Raw genomic sequence first — 17,950 nt, 5'->3', positions numbered from 1 at the left:
GAGCCAACCTCTACAGTCACAGTAACAAGTTAACTTAACGTGACACATTTACATTGGGAACACCCCAGTTACACAGTGATGAGAACACACACACACACACACACCTTTTATATAGAAGGGCTTGTTTTATGTATTGCATTCAGCCATAATACAGACCTCAACCAAAGCAGCTAGACCAGGGGGACAGGATGTTCAGAAAGCAATAATGCCTCTTAATTGCCATAATATTTCGTTTTTCACATCTTCATACTATTTCAGGGCACTTTAAGTAGCTGAGCTTAGCCAGCCAAAATGAAATGGAGACTTTGTTCCAGCAGGTTTTGTAGTGAGACTGCCAGAGCAGGAGAATAGTTGGAGAGAAAACAGAGTGCCTCCTAAATAGACCCATATATAGTGCTCTACTTTTGATCAGTGCCCCATAAGGAGAAGGGTGCCATTTTGGACACATAATGTGTCCCATGCTATATTGCACTTACCCTCTTGACTGTTAGTTTAGATATGTCCCACGTGGAACAATATTCCCTACATAGTGCAGTACTGTAGATCCCAATGGACCCTGGTCAAGACTAATGAGCTATATAGCTATTAGGGTGTCATTTGTGATGCATACAGTGTGTAATAAGACCCTGGACTAGCCTGCCTGCTGACGCTATCTGACCAGTCAGCCCTGCTAGCTGAAACAACAAGCTGTGTTGTTGGGACTAGCCTGCCTGCTGACGCTATCTGACCAGTCAGCCCCGCTAGCTGAAACAACAAGCTGTGTTGTTGGGACTAGCCTGCCTGCTGACGCTATCTGACCAGTCAGCCCCGCTAGCTGAAACAACAAGCTGTGTTGTTGGGACTAGCCTGCCTGCTGACGCTATCTGACCAGTCAGCCCCGCTAGCTGAAACAACAAGCTGTGTTGTTGGGACTAGCCTGCCTGCTGACGCTATCTGACCAGTCAGCCCCGCTAGCTGAAACAACAAGCTGTGTTGTTGGGACTAGCCTGCCTGCTGACGCTATCTGACCAGTCAGCCCCGCTAGCTGAAACAACAAGCTGTGTTGTTGGGACTAGCCTGCCTGCTGACGCTATCTGACCAGTCAGCCCCGCTAGCTGAAACAACAAGCTGTGTTGTTGGGACTAGCCTGGCTGACGCTATCTGACCAGTCAGCCCGCTAGCTGAAACAACAAGCTGTGTTGTTGGGACTAGCCCTGCTCTGATCTGACCCAGTCAGCCCCGCTAGCTGAAACAACAAGCTGTGTTGTTGGGACTAGCCTGCCTGCTGACGCTATCTGACCAGTCAGCCCCGCTAGCTGAAACAACAAGCTGTGTTGTTGGGACTAGCCTGCCTGCTGACGCTATCTGACCAGTCAGCCCCGCTAGCTGAAACAACAAGCTGTGTTGTTGGGACTAGCCTGCCTGCTGACGCTATCTGACCAGTCAGCCCCGCTAGCTGAAACAACAAGCTGTGTTGTTGGGACTAGCCTGCCTGCTGACGCTATCTGACCAGTCAGCCCCGCTAGCTGAAACAACAAGCTGTGTTGTTGGGACTAGCCTGCCTGCTGATGCTATCTGACCAGTCAGCCCTGCTAGCTGAAACAACAAGCTGTGTTGTTGGGACTAGCCTGCCCGCTGATGCTATCTGACCAGTCAGCCCCGCTAGCTGAAACAACAAGCTGTGTTGTTGGGACTAGCCTGCCTGCTGACGCTATCTGACCAGTCAGCCCCGCTAGCTGAAACAACAAGCTGTGTTGTTGGGACTAGCCTGCCTGCTGACGCTATCTGACCAGTCAGCCCCGCTAGCTGAAACAACAAGCTGTGTTGTTGGGACTAGCCTGCCTGCTGACGCTATCTGACCAGTCAGCCCCGCTAGCTGAAACAACAAGCTGTGTTGTTGGGACTAGCCTGCCTGCTGACGCTATCTGACCAGTCAGCCCCGCTAGCTGAAACAACAAGCTGTGTTGTTGGGACTAGCCTGCCTGCTGACGCTATCTGACCAGTCAGCCCTGCTAGCTGAAACAACAAGCTGTGTTGTTGGGACTAGCCTGCCCGCTGATGCTATCTGACCAGTCAGCCCTGCTAGCTACATGACGTCAATATGAACTGAACAGCCTCTAACAGAGTGGACTGGCCGGAGCCATTGATAAACAGGTCTAAACAGGGCCAGCTGGAGTTACAGCATTTAGTTATGATAGTATCTGTAATGCTACATTTACATCTTAAAAATGGACTTTGGTTTGTTGCTGACTGACCAGAAAGTTGAAAATACTCCATGTAGATACTGAATCGACGCAGACTGACCAGAAAGTGAATCGACGCAGACTGACCTACTGTAGATATGGTTCTCCTTCAAACAACTATTTTGCCTCTCATTTTTTTTTATTTAACAAGGCAAGTCATCACCCCAAACAACAAAGGAATTGGCTAACATAGAGATCTGGCTAGGCCAAAACGTGACACGTAGGAACTACGTTGTTGTCCTCATAAAGGTTACCTTAGCGCTAACTCTTCAGTCTAACTACTGTTATCTTCCTGCCAAAAGACAAATAAGTTGGCTGAGCAAAAAAACACAAAATATAAGAATGCCCTTTGTTCTTCTGTTGCAGTTAAATGGTTGTTGTTGTCTAAGGCTGTTGTAGGTTGATGTTTAGCTAAAGGCTGTTGAAGGTAGATGTTTAGCTAAAGGCTGATGAAGGTAGATGTTTAGCTAAAGGCTGTTGAAGGTAGATGTTTAGCTAAAGGCTGTTGAAGGTAGATGTTTAGCTAAAGGCTGTTGAAAATAGATGTTTAGCTAAAGGCTGGTGAAGGTAGATGTTTAGCTAAAGGCTGTTGAAGGTAGATGTTTAGCTAAAGGATGTTGAAGGTAGATGTTTAGCTAAAGGATGTTGAAGGTAGATGTTTAGCTAAAGGATGTTGAAGGTAGATGTTTAGCAAAAGGCCGTTGAAGGTAGATGTTGAGCTAAAGGCTGTTGAAGGTTGATGTTTAGCTAAAGGCTGTTGTAGGTAGATGTTTAGCTAAAGGCTGTTGAAGGTAGATGTTTAGCTAAAGGTTGTTGAAGGTAGATGTTTAGCTAAAGGCTGTTGAAGGTAGATGTTTAGCTAAAGGCTGATGAAGGTAGATGTTTAGCTAAAGGCTGATGAAGGTATATGTTGAGCTAAAGGCTGATGAAGGTAGATGTTGAGCTAAAGGCTGATGAAGGTAGATGTTGAGCTAAAGGTTGTTGAAGGTAGATGTTGAGCTAAAGGCTGTTGAAGGTAGATGTTGAGCTAAAGGCTGTTGAAGGTAGATGTTTAGCTAAAGGATGTTGGTCTGTTGAAGGTAGCTGTTTAGCTAAAGGATGTTGGTCTGTTGAAGGTAGCTGTTTAGCTAAAGGATGTTGGTCTGTTGAAGGTAGCTGTTGAGCTAAAGGATGTTGGTCTGTTGAAGGTAGATGTTTAGCTAAAGGATGTTGGTTGTACATGTAGTTAGAGGTTGACAGAAGGCCTCAGTCCTTTGTTGGTTGGTTGTAGTTAGAGACCTCTATCAGGTTGTGGTCTGGGTCTCTGAAGTAGAGAGATGTGATGGGTCCGACAGCACCACTCCTCTCCACTGGACCCTCCTCTATCTCCACACCACACGCCTGCAGGTGACATATAGATGAGACAGTCACACAGGGACTTTTAGGACATGGCAGAACAGCATCCTACTAGAAGACAGCATGTCCATCCATATGGTTATGGTGGAGGACTGGAACCATGTAGTAGATAACTTGGGAGGTGTAGCGGCTGTGTGTGTGTGTGTGTGTGTGTGTGTGTGTGTGTGTGTGTGTGTGTGTGTGTGTGTGTGTGTGTGTGTGTGTGTGTGTGTGTGTGTGTGTGTGTGTGTGTGTGTGTGTGTGTGTGTGTGTGTGTGTGTGTGTGTGTGTGTGTGTGTGTGTGTGTGTCACCTGTAGGTGTGTAGCTACAGCAGCCAGGGGGGTGAGGGTGATGAGACAGAGGTCAGCTGATCCTGAGGTGGGTCTCAAAGCCTTGGGTTCAAACTCCTGACCCACCTGGTGCAGGTTCAACTTCTGCTTCCCAAAACACAGCGCCTTACGGTTACCCTGGGGTAAAGAAGAAGAGAGACTGGTCAAAGCTACCATCTGCTGGGGTTTAATAAGAGAGACTGGTCAATGCCACCATCTGCTGGGGTTTAATAAGAGAGACTGGTCAATGCTACCATCTGCTGGGGTTTTAATAAGAGAGACTGGTCAATGCTACCATCTGCTGGGGTTTAATAAGAGAGACTGGTCAATGCTACCATCTGCTGGGGTTTAATAAGAGACTGGTCAATGCTACCATCTGCTGGGGTTTAATAAGAGAGACTGGTCAATGCTACCATCTGCTGGGGTTTTAATAAGAGAGACTGGTCAATGCTACCATCTGCTGGGGTTTTAATAAGAGAGACTGGTCAAAGCTACCATCTGCTGGGGTTTAATAAGAGAGACTGGTCAATGCTACCATCTGCTGGGGTTTAATAAGAGAGACTGGTCAATGCTACCATCTGCTGGGGTTTTAATAAGAGAGACTGGTCAAAGCTACCATCTGCTGGGGTTTAATAAGAGAGACTGGTCAATGCTACCATCTGCTGGGGTTTAATAAGAGACTGGTCAATGCTATCATCTGCTGGGGTTTAATAAGAGAGACTGGTCAATGCTACCATCTGCTGGGGTTTAATAAGAGAGACTGGTCAAAGCTATCATCTGCTGGGGTTTAATAAGAGACTGGTCAATGCTACCATCTGCTGGGGTTTAATAAGAGAGACTGGTCAAAGCTATCATCTGCTGGGGTTTAATAAGAGACTGGTCAATGCTATCATCTGCTGGGGTTTAATAAGAGAGACTGGTCAAAGCTATCATCTGCTGGGGTTTAATAAGAGACTGGTCAATGCTATCATCTGCTGGGGTTTAATAAGAGAGACTGGTCAATGCTACCATCTGCTGGGGTTTAATAAGAGAGACTGGTCAATGCTACCATCTGCTGGGGTTTTCCACGTGGTTACACAGTCCAGTTGGAGTGGATCTATGATTTATTTAATGACCTTGTTGGTTGTTAGCAAATCTATTGTGGAAACGACCACGGGCAGAACAGTACAAAACTTTGACAACGTTGTTTTATCCAAAGTAGAATAATTAACGTCTCAGTAAAAGTGATCAATAGACTCATCATTGATTATGCAGTCTGTGTCAGTACTCAGAATGTACCTTAAAGGTGATGACCTTCATGCCCAGGACAGAGGAGTAGAAGGTGCAGGTGTCTGGAACACTCTTCACGGTCAACACAAGGTGGTCCAGGTGACTCACCTGTACAGGGCCGGAGCTCTTACATCTCACCCCCATCGACACCATGGGTAACCCCCACACCCCCAACACAGCCAGCCCACAGGACTGGGGCTGTCGTTGGGACAACATGGCCAGAGACAGATGGGTGAATGTAGGTGTGCAAAAGAAATCATGCATGTAAAGAAATATTCACATGAACGTGTAGACAGCGTCCCTACGTGGTCAAATGAAGTAGTACTATGATAAATTCAGCAATAATCTGGGGTTAACTGTATTCGGGTAATTACGGTAAATCGGTTAACTGTAGCGGTGTCGTTTCTTAATGTTGTAGTATTCGATATGAATTACACATTCTAAACAAAAGTTAGTAGCTTACAATTTAATACAGAAGTTGTACTGTAGACGACTGCACATGCCCCTCGTTAATAAAAGTGTGTCTTCCAAAGACAAGGCACTATTCTGTGGCTCCGTTTTAGAACAGGTGACATTCGTTTTATTCTACAGGTCTTACCTGGCGGTAAATCCCTAGAAAACGCCCCAGGTGACAACCTAAAGTCCGGAGCGCCATCGTTCCTTTAGTAGAGTTGAAAAGAAATGGATGACATTCCACACCCTTCACTTCCTCCTTATTGCCTTGACCATAATACCGTAATTGCTAGTTTTTTGTCTACCACATAATTTTCTTTAGCCTTTATTTAACCCGGGAAGTCAGTTAAGAACAAAAACGTATTTTACAATTACGGCCAAATCCTCCCCTAACCCGTGCGACGCTGGGCCAATTTATGCGCCGCCACTATGGGACTCCCGATCATGGCCGGTTGTGATACAGCCCGAAATCGAACCAGTGTCTGTAGTTACGCCTCTAGCACTGAGACAGTCCATTAGATCGCTGAGACACTCGTGAGCAAAAGTTATGGGAATCTTGATGAACTTCCTTCACAACAGCTCTGCGCGGCTCTTCTCGTAGATTAAACAGTTGTGAGGAGATGACACGTGGGTACCTGCTTCTATAAACCAATGAGGAGAGGACTTTCAGCGCGATCTGCGTCAGAAATAGGAATGAGTTCTATTTTAGCCGTTGGCGTCGCAGACCCTCGTTGGCGCACGCGAGCAGTGTGGATGCAATAATTGAATAACATGGATTTCTACACTTATTTTGCGACGCTCGCGCAAGCGACGTGTCCGGTCTGGTCAGCATGTGAGTTGTGTATACTTTACCCTTTGCCAACATTTATAAAAAATGTCATTGTTTAGGAGTGCAGAGGCAAATTGAGTTAATGCACACGCGCATTAGGCGTTCCCTAACGGAAATATGCAAATGTTAGCTAGAACGCGCCAATAGGATCTCTAGCTCGTGCTTTGCTCTGCCCACTACAAGTAATTAGTTCCCAGGCAGTGGTCTAGCTTAGTTTAGTTTTAAACATCTTCAGTGGGAATGCCCTGACACGCATAGGCCATATCACTGTAAATGTCACACGGCCAATGTAGAATGCAGATATCTGATTGACCATGCAATGCCTTTCATGCTGCGTTCATAACCAAGTGGGAAGGTGGTATTTATCATCATATCACATGTATAAAAATGGGAAAAATCCACTTAAACGCCCCAATATATACACAGTGCCTTCAGAAAGTATTCAGACCCCTTGCCTTTTTCCTCATTTTGTTTGGTTGCAGCCTTATCCTAAAAGACATTCTATTGTCATCCCCCATCTACACAATACCCCATAACGACAAAGTAAAAAATAAGTTCAGAATTATAATTTTATTTTTTTACGAATATATGACATTTACCTATGTATTCAGACCCTTTACTCAGTACTTTGTTGAAGCCCTTTAGGTAGCGATCGAGTCTTCTTGGGTATGACGCTATGAGCTTGGCACACCTGTATTTGGGGAGTTTCTCTCATTCTTCTCTGCAGATCCTCTCCAGCTCTTGTCAGGTTGGATGGGGAGCGTCGCTGCACAGCTATTTTCAGGTCTCTCCAGAGATGTTCAATCGGGATCAAGTCCGGGGTCTGGCTGGGCCTCTCATGGACATACAGAGACAAGTCCCGAAGCCACTCCTGTGTTGTCTTGGCTGCGTGATCAGGGTCATTGTCCTGATGGAAGGTGAACCTTCACCCCAGTCTGAGGTCCTGAGCGATCTGGAGCAGGTTTTCATAAAGGATCTCTCTGTACTTTGCCTCGATCCTGACTAGTCTCCCAGTCCCTGCCGCTGAAAAACATCCCCACAGCATGATGGTGCCACCACCATGCTTCACCGTAGGGATGGTGCCACGTTTTTCTTTTCTTTACAGATGTGACGCTTAATATTCAGGCCAGAGTTCAATCCTGGTTTCATCAGACCAGAGAATCTTGTTTCTCATGGTCTGAGTCTTTCGGAGCCTTTTGGCAAACTCCAAGTGGGTTGTCATGTGCCTTTTACTGAGGAGTGGCTTCCGTCTGGCCACTTTACCATAAAGGCCTGATTGGTGGTGCTGCAGAGATGGTTGTCCTTCTGGAAGGTTCTCCCATCTCCACAGAGGAACTCTAGAGCTCAGTCAGAGTGACCATCAGGTTCTTGGTCACCTCCCTGACCAAGGCCCTTCTCCCCTGATTGCTCAGTTTAGCCGGGCGGCCAGCTCTAGGAAGTCTTGGTGGTTCCAAACATCTTCCATTTAAGAATGATGGAGGTCACTGTGTTCTTGAGGACCTTCAGGGCTGCAAAATTGTTTTGGTACCCTTCCCCAGATCTGTGTCTCGACACAATCCTGTCTCAGAGCTCTACGGACAATTCCTTCCACCTCATGGTTTGGTTTTTGCTCTGACATGCACTGTCAACTGTGGGACGTTATGTAGACAGGTGTGTGACTTTCCAAATCATGTCCAATCAATTTAATTTACCACAGGTGGACTCCAATCAAGTTGTAGAAACATCTCAAGGATGATCAATGGAAACATGATGCACCTGAGCTCAATTTCGAGTCTCATAGCAAAAGGGTCTGACTACTTGTGAATAAAATGTCTAAAAACCTGTTTTTGCTTTGTCATTACGGGGTATTGTGGGGCGGCAGCGTAGCCTAGTGGTTAGAGTGTAGAGGCGGCAGCGTAGCCTAGTGGTTAGAGTGTAGAGGCGGCAGCATAGCCTAGTGGTTAGAGTGTAGAGGGGGCAGGGTAGCCTAGTGGTTAGAGTGTAGAGGGGGCAGGGTAGCCTAGTGGTTAGAGCGTTGGACTCGTAACCGAAAGTTTGCAAGTTCAAACCCCCGAGCTGACAAGGTACAAATCTGTCGTTCTGCCCCTGAACAGGCAGTTAACCCACTGTTCCTAGGCCCTCATTGAAAATAAGAATTTGATCTTAACTGACTTGCCTGGTTGGTTAAATAAAGGTAATAAATTACCGGTTATTGTGATGTCATTATGTAGATTACTGAGGAAATATTTTTATTTCATCTGTTTTAGAACAAGGCTGAAACGTAACAAAATGTGGAAAAAGTCAAGGGGTCTGAATACTTTCCAAATGCACTGTTACTGTATTTCATGATAGAGGTGCCCTTTGTGAACATACGGATATTAAACTACAGCCTGTTAAAATACAGAACTGGCCTGTGACCCAAACAACCTATTCCCTTTATTGTGCACTTCTTTTCACCAGAGCCCATAGGACTCCGGTCAAAAGTAAGTCACTATAGGGAGCCATTTGGGACCAATGCAACATAGTGCAGTTGGAGGCCTTGATGAAGACAGCCAGGTTAGTAAGACAGAAAGTCAGAAAGACACAATACACTTAATTTACAACTGGTCATTATCAACAATAACAGAGCTTCAACCACCCAAAACTTTATTTGTACAGGGAGGAGGTAATGACGGCAACCGTGAGAACACATGGAACCTATAGAATGTGATGTCATCGTGGCATGGAACACCCAACATACAGCATCCTACAGGCCCACCGATCAACAAGAGAGCGCTATCAGAATGTACACAAAGAACCAAGCTCAAGAAAATAAAAAGATTAACACATTTTTAAAAGGGAACAAGTCTTCGTTTTAACTGTGAATATTCAGTCTACAATATTTTAGAAATAATAATATACAAGTTTAGAATATTACACTTCTTCAGTTTTCCCCATTCTGTAGTTATTGCACTGGTGTTCCAGATATGAAGATGTCTCTTGGTGGTAGAAGTTCTAGGCCAAAACACAGGACAGAGGCAGCAGCCTGGCCGGGGTCTGACCTGGCCTGAGTCTAACCTGGCCTGAGTATAACCTGGCCGGGGTCTAACCGGGGATCAACCTGGCCTGGCCGGGGTTCAACCTGGCCTGGCCGGGGTTTAACCTGGCCCGGGTTAGACACGGGGCTTAAACCTGGCCCGGCCGGGGTTTAACCTGGCCTGGGTTAGACACAGGGCTTAAACCTGGCCCGGCAGGGGTCTAAATCCAGATCCTTCATGCAACACCACATGGAACCCATAAATGTGATTCCCAAACGGCACTATCCCCGATATAGAGCAGTACTTCTGACTAGAGTCCTAAGGCTAGTGCACTATATAGAGATAGGGTGGTGAAGACGGAGCCATAATGCAGCCGTCTGTTCACTTCCTGGTCATATGGTAGCAGAACCAACAGGTTGTCATAGTGACAGGGTTAGGATCATAAGGAGCTTGTCATTATCATTCAGGGGCCGTATCCATAAAGTGTCCCAGAGTAGGAGTGATGATCTAGGATCAGTTGGCCCTTTTAGGTCATAATGAATAAGATTATACAGACTGATCCTAGACCCCCACTGACAGACTGATCCTAGACCCCCACTGACAGACTGATCCTAGACCCCCACTGAAGGACTGATCCTAGACCCCCACTGTCAGACTGATCCTAGACCCCCACTGAAGGACTGATCCTAGACCCCCACTGTCAGACTGATCCTAGACCCCCACTGAAGGACTGATCCTAGACCCCCACTGACAGACTGATCCTAGACCCCCACTGACAGACTGATCCTAGACCCCCACTGACAGACTGATCCTAGACCCCCACTGACAGACTGATCCTAGACCCCCACTGACAGACTGATCCTAGACCCCCACTGACATACTGATCCTAGACCCCCACTGACAGACTGATCCTAGACCCCCACTGAAGGACTGATCCTAGACCCCCACTGACACTGATCCTAGACCCCCACTGACAGACTGATCCTAGACCCCCACTGAAGGACTGATCCTAGACCCCCACTGACACTGTGATATGCTTTGTGTACACAGGCCAGGTCATGATGAAACACTGTCAGAGGGCAGAAATAGAAAATGCTTCATGTGATGGGCTAGAGTTAGACTACAGACTAGCATCAGTTAACAGATACCTACATCCCATCTCAACGACAGTTCAACACAATTCATAATCAATAATCAGTACTATTGATTCCGATGACCTGACTATGATGCAACACGAGTCCAAATAAACTGATAGAATTCCCAACGGAATCCAAGTCCGTCACCTCTCGTTGTCCCCATTAACGCCTGTACAACATTCTACAGTTTTAACTTAAAAACTAATTCAGCAAAGCTTTGACACACTGACAGTCTGTGAGCCGTTTCAGAGTATTGATAAATGCAGTCTTTCAGGTGGAGAGCAGGGTCAGGTGGGGACAGTGGAGTCCCTTTTGGGGTAAGACAGGTAGGGGAGAGCAGGGTCAGGTGGGGACAGTGGAGTCCCTTTTGGGGTAAGACAGGTAGGGGAGAGTGGGGTCTGTTAGCCAACAGGGGACAGTTGCATCTCTTTCTCAAGTCTCTTCCTACAGAGTCTATGAGGACATCACCTTCCCTCCTGTCAGTCTCTCTGTCTTGTCTGTCTGTCCAAACACCAGCATGTCAGTTGGATAAAAGTCAGTGATGGCTTAAGAATGAAAACATTAACAATGTAAATGGTCTGACTAGGAGAAAGGCCTGCAGAACTGACACGGTGTTATATACTGTCTGCCTGGAGCACCGCTGACCCCTGACCTCCAGCTCTCCAGGTTAGACCACACTCTCCCGGTTAGCAGACACCAACACGGCCCTGCGGCAGATAGGACAGGTGGAGTTCTCAGACAGCCAGCGGTCGATACAGTGAACATGGTACTCATGAGAACAGGGCAACTTCCTCAACTTGTTCCCCTCAGCATACTCTGTGATACACACACTGCAGGTCTTCAGAGCATCACTCTCCCCAAAGTTCCTGGTGGAGAGGTTGTCGATCTGCTCCTTGGTGAGTCCTCTGGGCTGTTCCTCATCCTCATCATTCAGGAGGAAGAAGTGAGCAAGGCGGAGGAAGGGTAGTGACCCCGGTTCCTCCAGACTGATGGGGGCACGGGGCCGAGCTCGCCCCTCCCTGGGGGTGCCCCCCACCCCTAAACCTATTCCTGGAGACAGACCTAGACCCATCCCGTCCTCCCCCTCCCTCTCCTCTGTCCTTGCCTCCCCGGCTCCTCCAATACTATGCCCGCTCACTGAGACAGGAGGCTCCGCCCCCTCCGCCATGCCGGCTACTCCCCCGTCGGGAGTGTTGAGCGCCTCGGCCAGGTCGGCAGCACCAGTGGGGTTACCACCGCCACGGTTTGAGTCCGAGGAGTCAGAGTCCGAGTCCATGAAGTAGCTGAGCTCTCCGAAGCCGGTCATGATCTGTCGTATCATGGTCTGCAGAGCCATGGAGGTGGCCTCTCCCAACCCTGCATCACTGATCCTCCTGATGGGGATCCTGATGGTGCTGACGTATGTCCGAACACCCGCACGCTCGGACCGGGAGAAGGTCCTGCGGAACCCCCCCCTCTCACTCTCGTACAGGAAGGTGTTGTTGGAGTTCTGGGAGCGTGAGCGGGTTCTGTTAGCAATGCTGTCCCTCTGGCGGTACTCACCTGGACGAACACGACGCACCTGCAGGTCCAGCATGATGGTGGGGGGACGTCGTCCTGCTGCTCCCTCCCCGCCCGCGGCCTCTCCCTCCTGGGGTGGGGTGGTACCGGGCTCTGGGACGTTCCCAGACCCTGTGTCAGACCCTGTTCCGGCTGACTGGGCCTCGTACTCTGCGGTGCTCTGCCGGGACAGAACATGCTGTCGAGTCCGTGAGCTTCCCTCTGCGGGGGCCTGGGGGGCGGGGCTGGTGGGGACGTGGCGGGGGAGTCGGTCCAGGGTGAGGGGGGAACGACTTCGTGTGGTGCGAGCCCTGGTCCGGCGCTGCTCAGGGCTACGGCTGCGGGCTCGTCTCTGGCCCCGTCGCGGAGGCTCCTCAGGGGGCGGGCTAGGAGGGGCCTGCACCAGGGGACTGGCTGGTCTGGTGACAGGGCTGGGCGGCTGTGGGACTACCTCTACTACTAACTCTGGGACCATCTCTGCTTCTAGTTCTGCCTCTGGATCAGCTTCTACTTCAGCCTCTGGCTCAGCTTCTACTTCAGCCTCTGGCTCAGCCTCTGCTTCTACTTCAGCCTCTAGCTCAGCTTCTGCTTCTACTTCAGCCTCTAGCTCAGCTTCTACTTCAGCCTCAGCTTCTACTTCAGCCTCTGGCTCAGCTTCTACTTCAGCCTCTGGCTCAGCTTCTACTTCAGCCTCTGGCTCAGCTTCTACTTCAGCCTCTGGCTCAGCTTCTACTTCAGCCTCTGGCTCAGCTTCTACTTCAGCCTCTGCTTCTACGTCAGCCTCTGCTTCTACGTCAGCCTCTGCTTCTACGTCAGCCACTGGCTCAGCTTCTACGTCAGCCACTGGCTCAGCTTCTACGTCAGCCACTGGCTCAGCTTCTACGTCAGCCACTGGCTCAGCTTCTACGTCAGCCACTGGCTCAGCTTCTACGTCAGCCACTGGCTCAGCTTCTACGTCAGCCACTGGCTCAGCTTCTACCTCAGCCACTGGCTCAGCTTCTACCTCAGCCTCTGGCTCCATCTCCGCTTCTGGTTCCACTATGACAGCCATCTCCTCCACAACTGGTTCCTCCAGCACCTCTCCTGTCTCCATGGGCACCTCCGCCTCCGGCTGGACCTCCACCCCATTGCCAGGTTCTCTAGTTGGGGCCTCCTCCTGCGCCTCGGCCTCCCCCTCCGCGCGGGCCTGCTGCTCGGCCAGGTTACGGTTAACGTTGATCTCCAGACTGAACCGGAAGTCTCCGCTGTTTGGGTTGGTCCGGCTCACCGCCCGCCATGACTGGTTGCCTCGGTGACCACTGCGGGTGGTGTTGCCTGTCCGCCTGACGGTGTTCAGCCAATCCAAGAGGGTGTCGCCGTTAGACGGGTCCTCTGGACCTTCTGCCAGTTCTAATGGAAGACAGAACATATCAACATTCTAATGGAAGACAGAACATATCAACATTCTAATGGAAGACGGAACATATCAACATTCTAATGGAAGACGGAACATATCAACATTCTAATGGAAGACGGAACATATCAACATTCTAATGGAAGACGGAACATATCAACATTCTAATGGAAGACGGAACATATCAACATTCTAATGGAAGACGGAACATATCAACATTCTAATGGAAGACGGAACATATCAACATTCTAATGGAAGACGGAACATATCAACATTCTAATGGAAGACGGAACATATCAACATTCTCAACATTCAACATTCTAATGGAAGACGGAACATATCAACATTCTAATGGAAGACGGAACATATCAACATTCTAATGGAAGACGGAACATATCAACATTCTAATGGAAGACGGAACATATCAACATTCTAATGGAAGACGGAACATATCAACATTCTAATGGAAGACGGAACATATCAACATTCTAATGGAAGACGGAACATATCAACAATCTAATGGAAGACGGAACATATCAACAATCTAATGGAAGACGGAACATATCAACATTCTAATGGAAGACATAATGAAAAGTACAGAGGAGCCTTACCTCCTGTAGCTTCTCCAGTCTCACTGGTGTTGATGCTAGGCTGCTGCTGCTCTGGTCCATCCTTAATCTGCTGCAGCCGACTCAACAACTCCTCTGCTGTGATCTCACCTAGGAGGGATGAAACTACAACTCAGTACACCGACACTGGCTCTACTGCCTTCATTTACTACTGGAAATACACTAGTATTTGCCCATAAAGCTGTAGTTTGTCTCCTGGTTACACAGCAACAGGACAGTACTGAGAACCACCAGACTTACCAGGACAGGCCCTGTCCTCTCACTGCTCTCCCCAGGAAAGGTGTTCCACTATCGGATGCTCCAAACATACTGCCCACCCCACTGACCTGGATGTGGCATGATAAGGAAAACTCAAACCTGAGACAACAACCTTCGATAGCCAATCTAAAAAATGTAATTCAACCCAGTCTGCAGTAGAGAAATAAAGCACTAAATCAAAAAGAACACAAAGACATTAACTTTTTAAATGAGATAGAAAACTCATGTCTACAATGCTCTGTTAACCCCCATATGTATTACAGTTACCTGGGGTACCTAGCAGGTTGTTGTCTAATGAGATGTGTTAGTGGTTTATAACAGGTGAATTAAAGGAGACTCAGTTACCTGGGGTACCTAGCAGGTTGTTGTCTAATGAGGTGTGTTAGTGGTTTATAACAGGTGAATTAAAGGAGACTCAGTTACCTGGGGTACCTAGCAGGTTGTTGTCTAATGAGGTGTGTTAGTGGTTTATAACAGGTGAATTAAAGGAGACTCAGTTACCTGGGGTACCCAGCAGGTTGTTGTCTAATGAGGTGTGTTAGTGGTTTATAACAGGTGAATTAAAGGAGACTCAGTTACCTGGGGTTCACAGCAGGTTGTTGTCTAATGAGGTGTGTTAGTGGTTTATAACAGGTGAATTAAAGGAGACTCAGTTACCTGGGGTACCTAGCAGGTTGTTGTCTCTCATCAGCCGGTAGTCTGCCTCACTCAGGTTGTTGACAAACTGGTAGAAGGCCTCCTCCCGGTCTAGCCGGTCCCGTTGCCGCCTGCGCTGGGCCTCTGGTTGGTCACTGGCGCCCGGCTCAGAACTGTCGGAGCCCTCCATCGGGTGTCGAAGGGAGAGAAGCTGGAGATAAAACGCTGTCTATCGCTGAGTCACCACGATCCAGCTGCTAGGGATAATCAATCAAATGAATCAATCAAAATGTATTTTTACATCAGCAGTTGTCAAAATGGACCTTTACAGTAGCCTGGCCTAGAACCCAATGAGCAAGCCAGGTAGAGCCAGGAAAAAGTCCCTAGAAGGAAGAAACCTCGAGAGGAAGCAGGCTGAGAGAAGTAGGCCATCCTCTACTGGCTGTACAGGGTCGACAATAGAAATGCCTAGCTGCATCTTCGACACACTGACACAGTCAGCAGGTGGGGAAGACCACAGACAGGTGATCTGATTTATGACATGCAGCACATTAATAAAACACACATATTTTGATGTTATTGACCAGGACTAAATGACATCTACAAATAGCAGAAAGCAGGTTAACTAGCCAGCTTATTAGCTACTAAGTTAGCTAGCGTTCAATAAACTACAGTTATTAATAAGGACGTTAACGATATCAAGGAAAATCTTTCCTGGCTTGGTGGGCATCGTTTACTCTGATGCAACAATGTATCCTCCTTTAAAAAGCATCATCCTAACGGAGTCCCGTGTTTTAATAATAATAATCATCATCAGCAGCAGCTAACCAGTCAGACCAAAGTCGACAAAAACAAAATGGAATCTGGGGATCTGAGCATTAGCATGCTAGCTAACACCCTTAGCACCTGGCTGGAAATGGCATCTGAAAGATGGAGAAAACAGCTCGTGTTAACTCAGCTAGCTAACGATATACTAACAACATGATTCTTTTATGATTTTCAAGTTGTCAAGAGTAAATGTAGCTATCTGGCCAACAGACCATTTAATAACATTGGCTAACAGGCTAAGGATAAAAACGGTTAAACTTGCAGTCATCAGCTCTTCGGATGCCTTTTATGTAAAAGGTTAAATATAGACATCCACTTACACACAAAATTATATGATTAAGTTGTTATTCTATACACGAAACGTTATTAGCGACTTTACGTTGTTTTTGCTGTTCATAACTGGCTAGCCAACTATTAAGTAAATGAATGAATACCTGGAAACAATGTTAACTACCTACCTGACATATAACCCGAACCCATAGCCAGTAAATCAACGCTCATCTAACCTACCTATCTATATCTATATATCTATCTATTCTACAGTATCTATCTATCTATATATCTATCTATTCTACATATCTATCTATTCTACAGTATCTATCTATTCTACAGTATCTATCTATCTATATCTATAGTATCTATCTATCTATATCTATCTATCTATATCTATAGTATCTATCTATCTATCTATATCTATATATCTATCTATTCTACAGTATCTATCTATCTATCTATATCTATCTATCTATTCTACAGTATCTATCTATCTATCTATCTATATATCTATCTATATCTATATATCTATCTATTCTACAGTATCTATCTATCTATCTATCTATTCTACAGTATCTATCTATCTATTCTACAGTATCTATCTATCTATCTATTCTACAGTATCTATCTATTCTACAGTATCTATCTATTCTACAGTATCTATCTATTCTACAGTATCTATCTATTCTACAGTATCTATCTATTCTACAGTATCTATCTATCTATCTATCTATCTATCTATCTATCTATCTATCTAGGTGATGAAGCTAGTCAGTTAGCTAGGTGATGAAGCTAGTCAGTTAGCTAGTCAGTTAGCTAGGTGATGAAGCTAGTCAGTTAGCTAGTCAGTTAGCTAGTCAGTTAGCTAGTCAGTTAGCTAGGTGATGAAGCTAGTCAGTTAGCTAGGTGATGAAGCTAGTCAGTTAGCTAGGTGATGAAGCTAGTCAGTTAGCTAGGTGATGAAGCTAGTCAGTTAGCTAGGTGATGAAGCTAGTCAGTTAGCTAGGTGATGAAGCTAGTCAGTTAGCTAGGTGATGAAGCTAGTCAGTTAGCTAGGTGATGAAGCTAGTCAGTTAGCTAGGTGATGAAGCTAGTCAGTTAGCCAACACCTTCCCGAAGTTAAGAGTTTTAGCTGCTTGCTAAAGCGCCAACTAGCTAACAGGTTAGCACAATTTAACAGCCCACTTTAAATCTAGTTAACAACATTTAAATATGTCATACATTCACAGTACCTGTCTTGTATTTGTGTCGTTATTCGTTATCTTGGACTTTGGTCGTTTTATTCTAACAAATCCGCTTGAATAGTTGGGTACGGTCTTAGGATTCCATTTTCTCCATCATTGTACAGAGATCTTCCGGAAACTGGGGGAGCATGAAACGGAAGTTTGTTTTTGGACTGTACTTTGACTGCAGTGCCATGCTGTGGTGAGAGGTGAAATTGTCAAAAAGCAGATCAATAATTGCATGCAACATTAAAGGTGTAATAATAAATGTAAAATCAATATGATCAATGTAGCTACTACTACTACAATTAGTCTGGGTGGCCGTTTGATTAGATGTTCAGGAGTATTATGGCTTGGGGGGTAGAAGCTGTTTTAGAGGCCTCTTGGTCCTAGACTTGGCGCTCCGGTACTGCTTGCCGTGCGGTAGCAGAGAGAACAGTTTATGACTGGGGTGGCTGGTTTGGTTATGTAGGCTTCTTCTAACCCATCGCTTTCTACTACATATAAGAATGCGATTAAATTATATTATAACTTAAAAAATCAAAGTCTATGACAATTACAG

The 17,950-nt window shown here is 46.7% G+C and overlaps 2 protein-coding genes and 1 long non-coding RNA gene across 5 annotated transcripts; 1 reads left to right on the top strand and 2 right to left on the bottom strand.

Annotated features, from left to right (window-relative positions):
* Positions 1-1,246: 1,246 nt before the first annotated feature.
* glod5 (glyoxalase domain containing 5) lies at positions 1,247-6,245 on the bottom strand. 2 transcript variants are annotated; one of them, XR_006834433.1, is made up of 5 exons: positions 5,794-6,245; positions 5,205-5,393; positions 3,909-4,064; positions 3,395-3,602; positions 1,247-3,358 (listed from the first exon to the last, which is right to left on the bottom strand). XR_006834433.1 is itself a non-coding variant. In XM_046322845.1 (4 exons), the coding sequence occupies exons 1-4, from the start codon at positions 5,848-5,850 to the stop codon at positions 3,468-3,470; spliced, it is 537 nt and encodes a 178-aa protein (XP_046178801.1). In that variant the 5' UTR covers positions 5,851-6,245; the 3' UTR covers positions 1,247-3,467. The 2 variants fall into 2 exon arrangements, 1 of the variants encoding a protein (XP_046178801.1); XM_046322845.1 differs by having other exon boundaries at positions 1,247-3,602.
* Positions 6,246-6,317: 72 nt separating this feature from the next.
* Positions 6,318-9,382, top strand: LOC124010428. The gene is made up of 3 exons (XR_006834434.1): positions 6,318-6,480; positions 8,917-9,012; positions 9,115-9,382. It is a non-coding gene; the product is annotated as an uncharacterized LOC124010428 (long non-coding RNA).
* On the bottom strand, positions 9,082-17,555 carry LOC124010426 (E3 ubiquitin-protein ligase RLIM-like). Of its 2 annotated transcripts, none has more exons than XM_046322843.1 (4): positions 17,398-17,555; positions 15,086-15,321; positions 14,153-14,260; positions 9,082-13,537 (listed from the first exon to the last, which is right to left on the bottom strand). In XM_046322843.1, exons 2-4 carry the CDS (start codon positions 15,252-15,254, stop codon positions 11,277-11,279), a joined length of 2,538 nt encoding a protein of 845 aa, XP_046178799.1. In that variant the 5' UTR covers positions 15,255-15,321; positions 17,398-17,555; the 3' UTR covers positions 9,082-11,276. The 2 variants fall into 2 exon arrangements, with proteins under 2 accessions (XP_046178799.1, XP_046178800.1); XM_046322844.1 differs by having other exon boundaries at positions 15,086-15,318; positions 17,398-17,545.
* Positions 17,556-17,950: the final 395 nt, after the last annotated feature.

This window comes from Oncorhynchus gorbuscha, linkage group LG23 (assembly GCF_021184085.1).
Source record: "Oncorhynchus gorbuscha isolate QuinsamMale2020 ecotype Even-year linkage group LG23, OgorEven_v1.0, whole genome shotgun sequence".
NCBI classification, from domain to species: domain Eukaryota; kingdom Metazoa; phylum Chordata; class Actinopteri; order Salmoniformes; family Salmonidae; genus Oncorhynchus; species Oncorhynchus gorbuscha.
Note: the sequence above shows the minus strand (reverse complement) of the source record. Positions and strands in the feature narration are given on the sequence as shown.